Source organism: Argopecten irradians, chromosome 10 (genome assembly GCF_041381155.1).
Source record: "Argopecten irradians isolate NY chromosome 10, Ai_NY, whole genome shotgun sequence".
Taxonomy (NCBI): domain Eukaryota; kingdom Metazoa; phylum Mollusca; class Bivalvia; order Pectinida; family Pectinidae; genus Argopecten; species Argopecten irradians.
In genome coordinates this window covers 39,716,668-39,736,285 of record NC_091143.1, presented here as the reverse complement: position 1 = coordinate 39,736,285, position 19,618 = coordinate 39,716,668, and the positions used below count along the sequence as shown (strand labels likewise).

General features: G+C 38.0%; 1 protein-coding gene across 2 annotated transcripts in view; it reads right to left on the bottom strand.

Annotated features, from left to right (window-relative positions):
- The window catches only part of LOC138333881 (transient receptor potential cation channel subfamily M member 3-like), a 156,424-nt gene that overhangs the window by 46,934 nt on the left and 89,872 nt on the right, over window positions 1-19,618 (bottom strand). For both annotated transcript variants that reach the window (XM_069282523.1, XM_069282522.1), the window contains exons 8-11: window positions 12,633-12,816; window positions 5,733-5,856; window positions 4,396-4,465; window positions 3,690-3,790 (exon numbers count right to left, since the gene is read on the bottom strand). In XM_069282523.1, coding sequence (XP_069138624.1) covers window positions 3,690-3,790; window positions 4,396-4,465; window positions 5,733-5,856; window positions 12,633-12,816 — 479 coding nt within the window. The remainder of the gene's footprint in view (window positions 1-3,689; window positions 3,791-4,395; window positions 4,466-5,732; window positions 5,857-12,632; window positions 12,817-19,618) is intronic.

The following is a 19,618-nucleotide window of genomic DNA, read 5'->3' as shown; positions in this document are numbered from 1 at the left end:
GTTTTATAGACAGGTTTCTACAAAATCAAACAAATGGATTGTAATTACTTGGGTGATTTTTTATAGACAGGTTTCTACGAAATCAAACAAATGGATATAAATTACTTGAGTGGGTTTTATAGACAGGTTTCTACGAAATCAAACAAATGGATGTAAATTACTTGAGTGGGTTTTATAGACAGGTTTCTACGAAATCAAACAAATGGATTGTAATTACTTGAGTGGGTTTTATAGACAGGTTTCTACGAAATCAAACAAATGGATGTAAATTACTTGAGTGGGTTTTATAGACAGGTTTCTACGAAATCAAACAAATGGATTGTAATTACTTGAGTGGGTTTTATAGACAGGTTTCTACGAAATCAAACAAATGGATTGTAATTACTTGAGTGGGTTTTATAGACAGGTTTCTACGAAATCAAACAAATGGATATAAATTACTTGAGTGGGTTTTATAGACAGGTTTCTACGAAATCAAACAAATGGATTGTAATTACTTGAGTGGGTTTTATAGACAGGTTTCTACGAAATCAAACAAATGGATGTAAATTACTTGAGTGGGTTTTATAGACAGGTTTCTACGAAATCAAACAAATGGATTGTAATTACTTGAGTGGGTTTTATAGACAGGTTTCTACAAAATCAAACAAATGGATTGTAATTACTTGGGTGATTTTTTATAGACAGGTTTCTACGAAATCAAACAAATGGATATAAATTACTTGAGTGGGTTTTAAGACAGGTTTCTACGAAATCAAACAAATGGATTGTAATTACTTGAGTGGGTTTTATAGACAGGTTTCTACGAAATCAAACAAATGGATGTAAATTACTTGAGTGGGTTTTATAGACAGGTTTCTACAAAATCAAACAAATGGATTTTAGTTACTTGAGTGGTTTTTATAGACAGGTTTCTACGAAATCAAACAAATGGATGGTAATAACTTGAGTGTTTTTTATAGACAGGTTTCTACAAAATCAAACAAATGGATTGTAATTACTTGGGTGGTTTTTATAGACAGGTTTCTACAAAATCAAACAAATGGATTGTAATTACTTGAGTGGGTTTTATAGACAGGTTTCTACGAAATCAAACAAATGGATGTAAATTACTTGAGTGGGTTTTATAGACAGGTTTCTACAAAATCAAACAAATGGATTGTAATTACTTGGGTGATTTTTTATAGACAGGTTTCTACGAAATCAAACAAATGGATATAAATTACTTGAGTGGGTTTTATAGACAGGTTTCTTCTGACCATTTTGAAAATCAAACAAAATGATATTAAGATGAATATTAATTTGCCATAACAAATTGTTAGTGGTGTTTTTGATGCATAGACAGGTTTCTACGAAATCAAAACAACTGCTTCATTATAAATGTTGTAGCAAATGTCAAGAAAATTTTTTTAATTTGTACCTTGATTAGTAATGGCCATTACTTTGATCATATGTTATAACAAATGTTTATCTTAAGGCAACAACATTGGTTTTTAATGTTAATCAAGATGGCGATTTTTATTTAATTTCAGCTGAAAATACAAGTGGGAATTTCCTTCCATCATTATGTGCAAAGAAAAAAACGACAGGACACGACGACAGACGGAAACTGATATTAGGGCCCGCAGATGCGGGCCTAATTACTACTACGAAATCAAACAAATGGATGTAAATTACTTGAGTGGGTTTTATAGACAGGTTTCTACAAAATCAAACAAATGGATTGTAATTACTTGAGTGGTTTTTATAGACAGGTTTCTACGAAATCAAACAAATGGATGGTAATTACTTGAGTGGGTTTTATAGACAGGTTTCTATGCTATCAATGTGAATGATCAAGTGATTATATGTCTTGAAATTATTTTTTGGGGGGTGGCATTTTATTACCATGCAGGAACTTTTTTTATTGTCCATTAAGTGAACATTTGCTTTACATCAAAGTTAATTTATGATTATAATTGTTTTTCTTCTCCGAACAGCAATGTAATACAGATTTTATTAAAAACAATAAAAATGTTCCGCGGAATCCTCAACCTAACTAAATATTCCTGCTACACTTGGAAATGTAAAGCTCTACAGTACCAGGACAGATGTACTTACTGCTGGTGTCAAGTTCTGATATATCAATTACGACACAAACACAGGTGATTGTGTGTGTCAATGACACAGACTGTCAACCAGTACTCAGCTGTAACCAAGGGCTAAATACGGACGTTATATTGGCCCTAGGGATCAACCAAAGGCTAAATATGGCTGTTATTTTGGCCCTAAGGACCTATAGTCAGTAAATTTTAGATTGATCCTTATAATATATACTCTATATTTAGTTGTGACTTATCTGTACAGATAACTGTCTGAGGTACATGATCAGCTAATTAATACATGGGTAAGACTTTTCTAGAAAATACACAAATGAGTTTTGTATTACTTTTTTTTCAAACAAATAATGAAAATATTTCAAAAATATTGTGGGCATTCCTCAACTGTTGCCCAAACCCCAAGATTTTTTTTAAAATTTTTTTAATCATGATGAATTAACACAAAATCTTCTCATATATATAATTATTACAGTTATTGCAAGAAAACAGCCATAAACTAGTTATATTGACAATGTCAGAAAGATTAAGTCCTAAATAACCAACCCACAAGGGTATCTCTACAGCAAGCAAGTCACTATTAATCACTAATCACTTAGCTTCACTTTTTTGGGGTTTTTTTTGTGTTAAAATACAAGATGGATGCTGAGCGGTCTGATTAAATTTGAATCCTTTTGTACACATCAAATCTAGATATCATGGGGAAATATTCTACCAAATTTAAGAACAACGCTCAACTTCTTTTCACACAACGCGAACGAATGGACAAAAAAATTGGGAGAGAATTGTTTTGACTTTGGAAAATACAGTTACTTGAGTGTCTGTAAGACCAACCAGCAGATGGACAGATAGACTAACAGAAAAGCAAACCCGAAGTAACACCTCTGTTTTCAGAGTAGGAGATGGTATAACTGCCATACATTCCTTATAACTCAACCAAAACTGTAACAATTTATGATCATAGCTATAACACTTATCAGGCACAGTATCATTTGGTTTTTAATAGGACAATCTGACTTGGCCACAGGTGAAGAAGAAATCATGACTCTGAGAATGGATGGGAAGCATGAAAACTGGCAGTAATACACTTTAGTATATGGTTGTGTTTTGCAGTGTGGTTGATGGAAACACTTGGAGGCTGTGACAACGATAAAACATGATACAGTTATCAATATTCCCCATTGGTAGTGAGATGTGTCAAGATTTAGCTTCCGTGCAGACTATATACTGCCTGTGTCAGATCTCAGAGCCGGAGTCTCATGACAAATTTAGTAAAAATATCATAGCTAAATTAATCATCCATTTTCCTTGACCTTTGACCTTTGAACCACTAAAAACAATCCCATGAGGACACATGTGGTAGGTTATCACACAGAATTTTCTTTTCTATATTTAGTTACAGTGACCCCTTAACCTTTGACCTTTAGTTTGAACTTTTGATAAGGAAAATGTTTAAAATTCACAAAAGGGACCTTTCGACATCTCTGAAGATGACATCACCAATGCTGCTGTATATACATGTGCAGTGATACAACTATCACACCAGTGTTTTGAAATAACTATCTAACACCAGAAAATGATTGGAGTACTTACTGGCCACTCCTGCCCGTATACAAAGATGTGACTTCTTGCAATGTCCACTCTGTCCCAGGTTAGAGCGAGGCTGAGCTGGTCAGGAGCACTAGCGTTGGTACCTACATATAAATAAATATGTATCTGTTGTTGGTACCATTCGTACCTACCAATAAACATTTATCTAATACATCAACATGAATGATCTAAAATTTTACACTCTGTGTTTCAATAGACCTTTTCTCTAGTTTTGATGATAATGATAAAACAGTGTACTGAAGCTGTGGAACTGTCTCCAGCTTCTAAAGAAGTTCTTAAAGCTTTTATACAGAATAAACTAAAAATGTAAGACAGGTGTCTTCATATCAAATCAGAATGGAAAGAAAGAAGGCAAGATAGGCAAGACAGGAAAGACATATGTATCGCTATATACCCCGCAAGGAAATGGCAAAAGAAGCATTATAATCTTCAATAATACAACCATAATTTATGATCTGAAACATATAAGAATTGCTCATTAAACATTTTCAAATCTATAATGTACCTGCCATGAGGATTGGCAGGCTGACAGAGGGAATTATTTTAATTTTTTTTTTTAAAGTTTTCATTATCTGCAGTCTACTATACTCATATCAATTTTAAGAAAATAAAAGTAAAATCGACTCCTCAACTCAATGAAAAATCCCCAATGTGATGGTCTATAGTGTAGTGAGACAGAAAAACTTACCTTTGAGCAGAGCGGTAAGAATGGCCAGGTCTATATCCTGAGCTCCTTCTCCCATTCGGAACACCGTTATCTGTAACACAAAAATACGCGTCAATGGAGACGACATTTATATCATCGACAATTCTATTCTGACCATCACAGAATGCTAAGCCCCTTTTTCTATTAGTGTGATATTAATGGAACCATCTTATTGGTAAGGCTTGACATTCAACATCTCCAGGCAGACGGTCCACCTGTTTCAAATTCATGTTATTGCTGACGACAAGAATCCATGGCTTATTTCACTGCATATTGACATCTAATTCTTGGGGCTTCTAAGCTGTCAAATATCCTAATGAAAATTATTCCTTCCGGCAATTTAAGACGAAAAGACCGAAATCAATCTAACCATTCAGTATGGGGGTGACTAAACACGATAAACTTTTTCATCAAGTATTGATATATGAAGATACTTAAAGAAAGTTAAATCCTACAAACTGCTCAAGAAATCCGTTAACATTTGATAATAATTATCATTCAGTTAAGATATTTCAATTAAACAGTGATATTTAAATGTATCCAAAAATCAGTTGAAGATAGAGACATCGTTTTAACCCTGTTGGGTACACTTGTCAGTAATATAAAGGTATTAATTATCACTGTTTACAATACACCTTCTGAGAGTGTCAGTTATTTTCTATTTCTATATTTTCAAGAGAGTTGATGAATATGTTTTTAAATCTAAACAGCCTTACTCATTCAAAATCCTCTGCATGTAATTTTTTTCTCTGCATAAACAACCTTTTAAAAGCCATGTTCCTCAAACTTAAAAGTTGTCTCCCAATTTTGTTAAAAAAGAATAATTGTTTCTGGTCATGGAAGGACAAATCAGTCCTAAAACATTGTGACTGAGTGATTAAGATGTCTGATATTCAATCACTATTCTATCACCTCTGGGTCACAGTGGCTGAGTGGTTAAGGTGTCTGACATTCTATAGCTAGCCCTCATCCTGCGGGTCATGGTGGCTGAGTGGTTAAGGTGTCCGACATTCTACCACTATTCTATCACCTCTGGGTCATAGTGACTGAGTGGTTAAGGTGTCTGACATTCTACCACTATTCTACCACCTCTGGATCATGGAGGCTGAGTAGTTAAGGTGTCTGACATTCTACCACTGAAGCTTTCCACCTCTGGTCTGTGGTGGCTGAGTGGTTAGGTGTCTGACATTTTACCACTAGCCCTCAATCTCTGGCTATGTGGAGCACCTATACCAAGTAATGTAAGTAGAATGATTCCTATCCTAACTAACAACTAACAACTGATACTGAAAAACATTTCTGGATACACTAGTACTTACCAGTTCTTTTTTCTTTATACACAGCATCAGTTCAATGAAGAGCTTCTCTGCTTGTTCCTGAGAATACTGAAACGTCTTTTGAATCGTGAGAATGAGCTGATCTCGAAGACTCTCTGGCATGGTCCTGTAACAATATACAAGATTCCATAGAACATTTCTTATATCAGCAAAATCACACCTATAATCAGAAGTCCATTTTAAGGCTTATATAAACTCCAAGAGAGCACAAAACTACAAGCACCATGAATACTGGAAGCCAACTTTCTTTTGCGTGCGATTTCCTTTGGCGAATTTCGCGATCCAAGGAAATTCACTAAGTTTATGTTCATGAACTAACATCTCAATCATGATACTGATAGAATGTTAGATCCACAAATGTTCACAAAAAAAAGTTGGCTTACAATAATGACAGTTGGTACAAAAACATGCAACACATATTAGGTTTAAGTATTCTAAACCGAACCCGTGTTTAAACCGGAAACTTGTCTATACCGATTAATTTGTTTGGTCCCAGCAAATTTCTTAATAAATTATAGTACCCTAAAACTGCATAATCCGGAACCTGTCTACTCTGAAAACCGGAACTGTCTAGGTAATGTTACTTTACCTTTCTTTGTAAAATTAACTTGGGCAAACCGGACGCAATGTTTTCACAACATGGGACTGATCATGAGGCGTCTAAGGGTATTTACCTGTACCGGTATACTAAGGGCTAGATAGTGACAACTTTTCATTCGACGGTTTTGTTACATGTACATTGTATTTGTGAATACTTTTCACAGTCATTTCTGACAATAAAACATAAACCTAAATTCTGAGAGTTAATTTGAATGTAGCACACCGAGAGAAATGGATTGTTCATGTTCACCTCAGCTTAACCAAGAAAACGTAGGATGGAATTCTGTGTTCTACCATGTACATATGTGAGAATAAATGTTTGTGCTGTAATGAAAAAAATTGTTATGATGATTTTCATGTGAACATATTGTCATAAGGTTCTATCCTCTATAAACCGGACACCTGTATAAACCGAACAAATAGACTGGTCCCGTTCACATCCGGTTTAGACAAGTTATACTGCAACACATATTAGGTTTAAGTATTTTTTCCCTTTAAGATTTATTCAAAGATTGAATACTCATTACTATTTGTGATGAATCCCGTCATCAATTCCTTTGTTGAATACTAAAAACTTGTATTAAAATCCATTCTGTTTATTCCACATGAATCATTTGGTTTGAACTATTAAGTCAGAGTTAAAGCCAGTAAAATCAATGACAAGCTATATCCTTGCATTTCCATAAGAAATGAAGATTTATTGGAGTTACTTTCTCTGTGAATATACATCAGAAAATTTTCCAAAAGCAACTGGATTAAATCTCACTTAAGTGTTATTAAAAAGTCACACAAGGAATCACAGAAAATGTGATTTGTGGAATTGGCGGCCATTCTTCAAACTTCTTTCATAAATGCCTATTTAATTGTTCATATAAATCTGACAAAAGGAAACAACAAGTTCTCATTAACTTTAATTCAACATAACAATGTTTGCTTCTCCTCTTGTAACCTAACAAGAGGTTGCATAGACCTGTGTAACCTAACAAGAGGCCCCATCGACCTGTGTACCTAACAAGAGGCCCAATAGACCTGTGTAACCTAACAAGAGGCCCCATAGACCTGTGTAACCTAACAAGAGGCCCCATCGACCTGTGTACCTAACAAGAGGCCCCATAGACCTGTGTAACCTAACAAGAGGCCCCATAGACCTGTGTAACCTAACAAGAGGCCCCATCGACCTGTGTACCTAACAAGAGGCCCCATAGACCTGTGTAACCTAACAAGAGGCCCCATAGACCTGTGTAACCTAACAAGAGGCCCCATCGACCTGTGTACCTAACAAGAGGCCCCATAGACCTGTGTACCTAACAAGAGGCCCCATAGACCTGTGTACCTAACAAGAGGCCCCATAGACCTGTGTACCTAACAAGAGGCCCCATAGACCTGTGTACCTAACAAGAGGCCCCATAGACCTGTGTACCTAACAAGAGGCCCCATAGACCTGTGTACCTAACAAGAGGCCCCATAGACCTGTGTAACCTAACAAGAGGCCCCATAGACCTGTGTACCTAACAAGAGGCCCCATAGACCTGTGTACCTAACAAGAGAGGCCCCATAGACCTGTGTACCTAACAAGAGACCCATAGACCTGTGTACCTAACAAGAGACCCCATAGACCTGTGTACCTAACAAGAGGCCCCATGACCTGTGTAACCTAACAAGAGACCCCATAGACCTGTGTAACCTAACAAGAGACCCCATAGACCTGTGTACCTAACAAGAGGCCCCATAGACCTGTGTACCTAACAAGAGGCCCCATAGACCTGTGTAACCTAACAAGAGACCCCATAGACCTGTGTACCTAACATAAGGCCCTATAGACCTGTGTACCTAACAAGAGACCCCATAGACCTGTGTACCTAACAAGAGGCCCCATAGACCTGTGTACCTAACAAGAGGCCCCATAGACCTGTGTAACCTAACATAAGGCCCCATAGACCTGTGTAACCTAACAAGAGACCCCATAGACCTGTGTACCTAACAAGAGGCCCCATAGACCTGTGTACCTAACATAAGGCCCCATAGACCTGTGTAACCTAACAAGAGACCCCATAGACCTGTGTACCTAACAAGAGGCCCCATAGACCTGTGTAACCTAACAAGAGCCCCATAGACCTGTGTACCTAACAAGAGACCCCATAGACCTGTGTACCTAACAAGAGGCCCCATAGACCTGTGTACCTAACAAGAGGCCCCATAGACCTGTGTAACCTAACAAGAGACCCCATAGACCTGTGTACCTAACAAGAGGCCCCATAGACCTGTGTACCTAACATAACCCCATAGACCTGTGTAACCTAACATAGGCCCCATAGACCTGTGTACCTAACAAGAGGCCCCATAGACCTGTGTACCTAACAAGAGGCCCCATAGACCTGTGTAACCTAACAAGAGACCCCATAGACCTGTGTACCTAACAAGAGACCCCATAGACCTGTGTAACCTAACAAGAGGCCCCATAGACCTGTGTAATCTAACATAAGGCCCCATAGACCTGTGTACCTAACAAGAGGCCCCATAGACCTGTGTACCTAACAAGAGGCCCCATAGACCTGTGTAACCTAACAAGAGGCCCCATAGACCTGTGTACCTAACAAGAGGCCCCATAGACCTGTGTAACCTAACAAGAGGCCCCATAGACCTGTGTACCTAACAAGAGGCCCCATAGACCTGTGTACCTAACAAGAGGCCCCATAGACCTGTGTACCTAACAAGAGGCCCCATAGACCTGTGTAACCTAACAAGAGGCCCCATAGACCTGTGTACCTAACAAGAGGCCCCATAGACCTGTGTACCTAACAAGAGGCCCCATAGACCTGTGTACCTAACAAGAGGCCCCATAGACCTGTGTACCTAACAAGAGGCCCCATAGACCTGTGTACCTAACAAGAGGCCCCATAGACCTAGACCCCATAGACCTGTGTACCTAACAAGAGGCCCCATAGACCTGTGTACCTAACAAGAGGCCCCATAGACCTGTGTACCTAACAAGAGCCATAGACCTGTGTACCTATAAGCCATAGACCTGTGTACCTAACAAGAGGCCCCATAGACCTGTGTACTACCTAACAAAGATAGACCTGTGTACCTAACAAGAGACCCCATAGACCTGTGTAACCTAACAAGAGACCCCATAGACCTGTGTACACACCTGTGTTACCTAACAAGAGGCCCAATAGACCTGTGTAACCTAACAAGAGGCCCCATAGACCTGTGTACCTAACAAGAGGCCCCATAGACCTGTGTAAACTAACAAGAGGCCCCATAGACCTGTGTACCTAACAAGAGGCCCCATAGACCTGTGTACCTAACAAGAGGCCCCATAGACCTGTGTACCTAACAAGAGGCCCCATAGACCTGTGTAAACTAACACTGTATAACCTAACATTTCCAGTCAAGGCCCATAGGCCTTAACTGGAAATATAAACCTTGCCATCGCTTGTTGGGATTTTACAAATCCTCTATGGCAATACTCAATGTTCTTTATTTCTGTTTGGTTAAATGTCACTCAAACGAGAAATGTGGGTAAGACATGACATTTTCCTTATAAAGTTGGAATGTAAGACGAAGGTACAGACTATTACGGGAATGTCCCCCTGGTGCCCCCGATTTTATGGTGGGGACATGAACGGTTCTATACATGGGTAAGATTACACTACATTGATCCTATTGTGATAACAAAATGTGATTTATAATGCATTAAAATCTTCCTCTAAATTGTTTTTGTACAATTCTCCACAACACACAAGCAACAGCCAGAATAGTCATACCATACACAACTGCTATCAGATTAACATGGCTCCATGTACAGGTCTTGTACCGGTTAGGTCACTGTCAAAGATTCCCGAACCAGTCCCAGAGGACGACACAATTCTGTTTGACATAGCGTTAATCTCAGACTACCATAGCCCAAATTGAATTGAGTCTGAACATTTTGTATTTGTAGACAATGATACCGCTGAGAGGATCTTTCAGTAGACAGACACTAAAGCAAAAGTACAAGAGGAATATTAGCAACAGCTGAGCCTCAATCAGCATGGCGGTTGTAATGCCCAATATTCTAGTAAAAGTTCTCATCCTTACAGTTGCATTAGTTTGATGCCCACATGCTCAAGATTTACTGGGTATTGCATACATAAGTTGGTGTTTTTTCTCCAGGAACTCTGGTTTTCTTCCATCAATAAAACTTGTCTTTAGATCACCATGCTTGGCCGATAAGGGAGGATGCCAAAGAATATCAGCCCAACATTTATGAGATACATTGCATACACTTCACATGTGTTATTATCTTTCCTGTCTTTTTGATTTTTACGCCATGTCAAGATTTTTGTTTTTCTTGTAAGATTGTTGTTGAATTATAAGACCAAATTTATGAACCAGTCATCAATAACCTTGACAACCTGTGGCACTCCTGCAGCCATTTGAACAAATCCAACCTGTCAGAACCATTCAGAGTTATTAGCTTTACAATCATCACGCCGCAGTCGAGTCTGCAATCCGTTTCTGTTTAACTTTCTCTTTTATTTCATAAGCCTTTTGCCCGAATTTTTTACATATGCTTGACTCCTAAATCACTTTAACGATATGGAGCTCAGTGGAGTTGTTCTTCCTTTGTAATAGTCAGCTTTGTGGTCCCATCACTAAATATTAACCTTAAGGCTGCCTTGCTGCTTCATTACTAAAATCATGTTATGCTCAAATACTACTGCAAAAATCCCTCATGGCCACTCTAAAACTTTACCACTAATATAAAACCCAAGTCATGTAACCATGACAATGTTTTGTGACAATAACAGAAAGGATAATGAACTTCATACAACCTTGATCAAACGCTTTTTGAAGTTATTAGACTTTTATTACGTTGTAAGAATATTTAGTCTGGCTGAAAATTTTGTTTTATTACCTACAGGTAGTCAATGAAAAAAACCACGGATTTTGAAATCAAATCCATCAGCAGCTTATAGCTAACTTTGAAATTAACGGTCATTTGACTGCTAATACAATATAAAGTAGAACAGAAATACACAGAAAGTTATACATTTATTTTTTTTTAGCCTTTTTTGGCCCCTGTGACCTTGAATGAAGGTCAAGGCCATTTGTTTGAACAAACTTGGTAGTCCTTCATCCAAGCTCGCTACTGGCCCAATATCAGGTCCCTATAGGCCTCTTAGTTATTCAAAAGAAGATGTTTGAAGATTTTAGCCTTTTTTGGCCCCTGTGACCTTGAATGAAGGTCAAGGTCATTTGTTTATCATCATGCATCGTCCATTGTCGTGCGCCGTGCATAAACTTTTCATTTAAACAACTTCATCTTAATAACCAAAAGGCCCAGGGTACTGATATTTGGCCTGCAGCATGCTAGGATGAAGGTCTACCAAGTGTGTTTAATAGGTCACCTTAAAATCGTCAAAGAAATAGAAACTTGATGGCATTTACATAACAAGAGCTGTTGGAGAACAGCAAAGCTCGCCTATTCAGAAGAAGTTGATGTTCAAATATTTACTATTTAAACATGGAAATATGACAAATTAACAGACTCAAAAACCCCCCAAAGGGCCCAAAATTGGTTGTATTATCACGTTCAGCATCCATACACATTAGGAAAATAAAATCATAAACATTTATGATGACTTAAGCTTAAACAATTGACGAAACAGAAACTTGCTCAAAAATTTTAACGTGAAATGGGACGCCAATGCTGACGCCGATGCCGGGTGACAACATTAGCTCCCCCTATTCTTCGAATAGGCGAGCTAAAAATGACAGTGATTCTGAAAAGGTGTTGAATAGATCGAGTTTATCCGACAGGTGTGGAACAAATAGTATTTACCTGACAGGTGTGGAATAATTTGAGTTTACCTGTCAGGTGTGGAATAGATTGAGTTTATCAGACAGGTGTGGAATAGATTGAGTTTACCTGTCAGGTGTGGAATAGATTGAGTTTATCAGACAGGTGTGGAATAGATTGAGTTTACCTGTCAGGTGTGGAATAGATTGAGTTTACCTGTCAGGTGTGGAATAGTTAGCATTTATTTGATAGGTGTGGAATAGTTAGTATTTACCCGACAGGTGTGGAATAGTTAGTATTTATCTGACAGGTGTGGAATAGTTAGTATTTACCCGACAGGTGTGGAATAGTTAGTATTTATCTGACAGGTGTGGAATAGTTAGTATTTATCTGACAGGTGTGGAATAGTTAGTATTTACCCGACAGGTGTGGAATAGTTAGTATTTACCCGACAGGTGTGGGAGACAGTAACAGGAAGGTGTATGAATACTTACCCGTCCTCCAGAGTGTACTTATGAGTGAATGCCAGTAGGTCTGCCGCCCGGCCACTCCCATCACAGACGACGACGGGGACGGGCGGAGAGTCAGTGACGTACTCCAGTACTGATCGTATAGTATTGGCCCCGCCCTCCAACACTACGCATATCACAGGTACTCCACGCCCCTTTACACCACTTGCTGAAAACACATAAGATTTTGATACAAGTTTACGGCCGGATTTAGAAGCAGCAATTTTCATCAGTACAGTTCACAGTCAGTAAACCTCAGTCTAAAAACAACTTTGTCTATTCCATTCATTCTGCTGTTTCCTATACATTATATGGCATACACATTCATACATAGTACAAAATATGAAGTTTGAATTCATAATACAAATATCAACAACTTGTCCATGTTAATGACACAAGAATCTTTGTTTTTTTTTTAGTTCTGTCAAAATTAACAAGGCATTGTCATGTCATTGGGAGCAGAAACAAGACGCAAATATTTTGTTTGAAATGTCACACCAATGCTTCCATTTTAATTCACATGACTGCCACCAGTCAGGAAAATTAAGTCATCAAACTAGTTGAAATTCATGAAGACAATTCTTAAGAAAAGGCCCAACCATCAATTGTCAAAACCTTCAAGAATAGAACATTGCAGCCTTCTTCTCAGTATTCAATTGGAAATGTTCATAAAAATAAAATGTATTGTGCTAACTGTATTTTTTTCTGCTATTAAGTGTAGCTGTCATATCATTATTCAAAGGTGTTAAATTTTTTCTGGCATTATTGCCATAGACAAAGTTTCAACACTAGGTGGAGCTGTGGAATCTGAACACAAGGTGGAGCTGTGATGTCTCAACACCAGCTGGAGCTGTGGAATCTCAACACTAGGTGGAGCTGTGATGTCTCAACACTAGGTGGAGCTGTGATTTCCCAACACTAGGTGGAGCTGTGGTGTCTCAACTCTAGGTGGAGCTGTGAGGTCTCAACACTAGGTGGAGCTGTGAGGTCTCAACACTAGGTGGAGATGTGAGGTCTCAACACTAGATGGAGCTGTGATGTATCAACACTAGGTGGAGCTGTGATGTCTCAACACCAGCTGGAGCTGTGGAATCTCAACACTAGGTGGAGCTGTGATGTCTCAACACTAGGTGGAGCTGTGATTTCCCAACACTAGGTGGAGCTGTGATGTCTCATCACTAGGTGGAGCTGTGGTGTCTCAACTCTAGGTGGAGCTGTGAGGTCTCAACACTAGGTGGAGCTGTGAGGTCTCAACACTAGGTGGAGCTGTGATGTATCAACACCAGGTGGAGCTGTGATGTCTCAACACCAGGTGGAGCTGTGATGTCTCAACACCAGGTGGAGCTGTGATGTATCAACACCAGGTGGAGCTGTGATCAACACCAGGTGGAGCTGTGATTACAACACCAGGTGCAGCTGTGATGTCTCAACACCAGGTGGAGCTGTGATGTATCAACACTAGGTGGAGCTGTGATTTCCCAACACCAGGTGGAGCTGTGATGTATCAACACCAGGTGCAGCTGTGATGTCTCAACACCAGGTGGAGCTGTGATGTATCAACACTAGGTGGAGCTGTGATGTATCAACACCAGGTGGAGCTGTGATGTCTCAACACCAGGTGGAGCTGTGATGTATCAACACCAGGTGGAGCTGTGATGTCTCAACACTAGGTGGAGCTGTGATGTCTCAACACCAGGTGGAGCTGTGGTGTCTCAACACTAGGTGGAGCTGTGATGTCTCAACACTTGGTGGTGCTGAATGAAATATATTCATTTAAACTTTTTCAGTTCCTTATTTTCAAAGAGCAGAAATAACGTTGGACTGTGCTTTAGTCCTGTAGTCCAGATTTGTCTATACTGAAGCAAGGCACTTGCCATGAGGAAAAGAGAGTTGCATGACAAACACCTGATTCATGTACCTACTCCCCCCTGTAACATGGATAGGGCCAACTGTATGATGCATATCCAATACACATTCACTGTCTGTAATGCATGGCTATCAGTCTGCGAGTCACCCCCAGACACAGCATATGGCAATGATTAGTAAATATCACACATCATGATGAAGCAAATCATGGTGGATTTGACACTGTGGTGTTAGGGAACACCTGCTATAGAAATGTTCCATACAACTGTCAACACTGCAATGATTTAAATTGAAGTTGTTGACTTAAAATTTTAAATGCAAAACAATTAATATTGAGAGTTGTTCAGCCTTGCACATTTAAAATCAAGAAATTGTGAAATACTACATATATCTAATTAACAGAAACTAAATTGAAAATAGTGGCAAATGTTGGAAATTCATGAACTATGAAATCTATAAACCTACAACCACTCTCTGTTTTTCAAATGTCAAAGACAAACAAAAAATTAATTTCTATTCTTAAATAAAAAGGACTTTAAAGAACAATCGTGTTCAATTCTCAAAAGATGAATATCTTCCTATCATGAAAATTTTACTGTCAATAAAATTCTAAATCTTGTCCGAAAAACGGCTATAAATCCAGTAGTGCTAGACTTCTTAAAGTGTTTAACTAAGACATGATCACTTTTATGGTAATATGTGTATCCTTAGATACAAAAAGGCTCCTAATAGATTGCTTTCCTACAAGAATGGCTTTCTCCTACATCACCATTAGAAACATCTTTGGCCAAAAAATTTCCTATGCCGACATAAAACTAAATTTTTATCACAATGTTAAACCTACCCATACATACACTGGTTTTTGTCTCATTTTTCTCGAACAAGAAATGCTTAAAAGGCATTATAAGAATGGACAGGATGGAATAACGTTTAATCTACAAGCATTTGTTTTTAAGCTTCCAAAAAAGCTAAGAATCAACATAGGTTTTTCCCTACCAAGCTGTGGCTGCACAGAAGCATGGCGGGAGGAGTGGGGGCTGAATATTTTTCTTAACCCTTTATTTGCATATTACAGAGTTATCTGCCCTTGTGGGAAGGTATTGATTGTGACATCATGAGTTCGCAAGAGTAACATCATACTTTTTGAAGAAAATGATGTGACTTACGCTCACAAAATAATGATGTAGCAATGATACCTATCTGCAAGGGAGATAACTTTGTATTATGCAATGATACCTATCTGCAAGGGAGATAACTTTGTATTATGCAAAGGCGGAATACTGAAATAGAAAGAGAGCACTGAATCTAAGGTTGAATATCTTTGTGCAATCTCAGACCTCTGAAAAATCTATGATATCTGATGATTTCCAACAAGCCACACATCAGGCAATCAAACAAATACACTTCTCCAGCCTTACAAACGTCTTTATCACACAGATCAACACAGATAAAAGCCAAACATCAAAACCTTCATTAGAGCAATGTACAGTTGATCATATCACATTGGATTTGTTTCAAATGGATTAGAGAATGGAAGCTTTTCAAATATTACAAGTACTCTAACGAACAAAGTTCAGAAAATGCAGACACCTGAATTATTACAATTTTACCATGACAACCAATACACAGGACTTGAAAAGTGTTTTAATTTCACCATACAGCAACCTTAACCATTGTAGCGTGTAACTTCCAACTTACACCCATTCAACTCGAGTTCCTGTCACTTCAACATGATTACAGAAGACTAAAGCAGATGCAATCAGCTGAATGGACAGATTGAAGTTTAATTAATCCTTAAGTATATAAAGTTGATAAGCCTCCAAGTGTTATTGGGTAGCTTGAAAATCCCCTGGCGGTAATCCCTGGTGCCCTGGACGTCTGGGGACAATATTCAATTTGTGATATCAGTGTGGGAGACAGATGACCAAGTAGCTACAAATGTTCCATAACCTATGGCACTAGATTCTGCTACACTGAAAGGGTCAAACTTACAGAGCAACTCTAATCCTTCATTAGTGTGGTCTCGACACATCATGCAACTTTTGATAAACCAGAGCTAAAATTGATTTGATTGATCAATAAAGAAATGACAAAATTCAATCCAAAATTTAAGCTTTGAAAACAAATCTGATCAGAAAAGAAAAGAAATGATAAGAAGTCAATAGGGTCTGAATTACAATCAATAATATTCAATATCATATTTTATCACATAATCTGAAATAAAAAATAGAAAAGGCATAAAAGTCCTGCCTCTATTGTCTAAAATCTGGATGGAATGGACATCCGGGTTTTCAACAAACAGCGTAAATTTTATTTTTATTAGTTTATATATTTTTAGTCTGTAAGGATCCTACTTATCATTATATTACTCATGCACGATACAAAACTTAAAAAAAACCATTTACAGAGTAAAATTTTGACAGAAAATAAACAATCTAGTCCTCTGTCACTGGTCTTTCTGAGATATAATACAGTGGTTTGAAGTACAATTAGGTTGTAGTTTTAGGTATGGGGTTGAAATATTGTGAACTAGGGATAAACTGTCAAATACACACACTTACTGTAACAGTGTGAACTCTCAGACACATATATTGATCAGCACTCCAGTAAACGTTCTAGGAATACTCCAACAGGACACAAGATCCATATACAGAAGAAGGATCTCCATGTTTCCTCTATCGTATCACTGTATAGTTGCTTATACATTGTATTTACAGGGGTTTTAATTTTGGTAAATTTGCAGATTCACACATTTTGCGAATTTAATCCCTTGCACAACTGGGGCCAAATTGTTAACCTGCTATCTGGTAATCATGATGTATATTTTAAATATAAGAGAGTTAATAAGAATTTCTTTGAATGTTCCAGGTAATATCAGGTGTCTAGACCTCTTGGTTCTTGATAAAAAGTTGCTTAAAGATTTCAGCCTATTTGACCCCTGTGACCTTGAATGAAGGTCAAAGTCATTCATTTGAACAAACTTAGTAGCCCTTCATCCCAGCATGCTAAAGGCCTAATATCAGGTCTCTGGGCTTCTTATTTATTCCCAAGAAGTTGTTTTAAGATTTTAGCCTTTGACCCCTGTGACCTTGAATGAAGGTCATTGTCATTTGTTTGAAGAAACTTGGTAGCCCTTCATCCCAGTATGCCACAGGCCAAATATCAGGTCTCTAGGCCTCTTGGTTATTACGAAGTTGTTTAAAGATTTTAGCCTATTTGACCTCTGTGACCTTGAATGAAGGTCATTTGCTTGAAGAAACTTGATAGCCATACATTCCAGTATGCCACAGGCCAAATTTTAGGACCCTAGGTCTGCAACTTTTGGAGAAGAAGTTGAAGCCAGACGGATGGACAAAGATGCCAGAGATGATGACTTTAAAAAATACAAGGACATAGTCATTCAGATCCCCCGCCAATGGAGATATCAAAGCTGAAGTAAGTTTGATTGTGGATACATATGTGTATAACAAAAACAGGAAAAAGGAAGTTGAGCTAAAGAAAGATGGAGTATAATTCAAGTAGAGCGGGGCTGCAATTGTTGAATCAGGTATACAGCCTTTATATTAGACTATATACACAAAGATGGGTGGAGTTTTGCAAAGTAACATTTACCATTTACCATGATATTTTCAGCAATGTTTCCATGGTAACGGAAAAAGTGCAAAAAATGAAAACCTTAAAATAGCAAAAGGTACTACTAGACCATAAAAAGAATGTGTCTATGAAGTTTCGTGGAAATATCTCTGCTGGTTTTAGAGTTATGCTCCGGAAATGAACCTGCTACAAAAATATGATATTTTCAGCAATGTTTCTATGGTTACAGAAAAAAGCACAAAAAGTGAAAACCTAAAAATAGCAAAAGGCACTACTAGACCATAAGAACATTGTGTCTATGAAGTTTCATGGAAATATCTCTGCTGGATTTAGAGTTGTGCTCCGGAAACGATTCTTACACAAAACTCTGCCATTTTCAGCAATGTTTCCAAGGTTACAGAAAAAAGTACAAAAAGTAAAAACCTTAAAATAGCCAAAGGCACTACTAGTTCATAAGACTTATGTGCCTATGGAGTTCTGTGCATATATCTCAACCGGTTTTCCAGTTATGCTGCGGAAACAATCTGGTACAAAAATATGATATTTTCAGCAATGTTTCCATGGTTACGGAAAAAGTGCAAAAAATGAAAACCTAAAAATAGCAAAAGGCACTTCTAGACCATAAGAACAATGTGTCTATGAAGTTTCATGGAAATATCTCTGCTGGTTTTAGAGTTGTGCTCCGGAAACGATTACAAAAAAATCTGCCATTTTCAGCAATGTTTCCATGGTTACAGAAAAAAGTACAAAAAGTAAAAACCTTGACATAGCAAAAGGCACTACTAGACCATAAGACCAATGTGTCTATGAAGTTTCGTGGAAATATCTCTTCTGGTTTTAGAGTTATGCTCCGGAAACGAACCTGGTACAAAAATATGATATTTTCAGCAATGTTTCCATGGTTACAGAAAAAATGCAAAAATTGAAAACCTAAAAATAGCAAAAGGCACTACTAGACCATAAGACCAATGTGTGTATGAAGTTTCGTGGAAATATCTCTACTGGTTTTAGAGTTATGCTCCGGAAACCATTCGTACGGACGGACGGACGGACAGAACCCATTTGTATATATCCCCCGCCCAACGAAGTTGGGCGGGGGATAAAAACTCCTTGATGAGGTTTCAGGAAAGCATATTTTTTCTTCAGAATTTCCAAGTTATAATTGAAATGAATGACAGATCCTCTTTTCAGCTGTATTTTACCATCAATATCTATCAAAGCTGCCAAATATGGAGAAAAAGATAACCAAGGGTTTTATCCAGTTTATCTAGTTTGAGAGCACTTCGTTAGTCAGCTGTCACTAAATGAAGGTGCTGCTTAATGATTCTGTCACATAGTTGTACTCTATACCAACACATAATTGTCAGAAGACTGGCCATTAAATATTCTACCACCGTTGCCACCACACCTATAGGAGGTGTCCCACCGACACCACCACATCTGCCGGGAGATGTTCCATGAACAAAGCCATTTTTTCTGTTCACATCTGCCGGAGATGTTCCATCAACAAA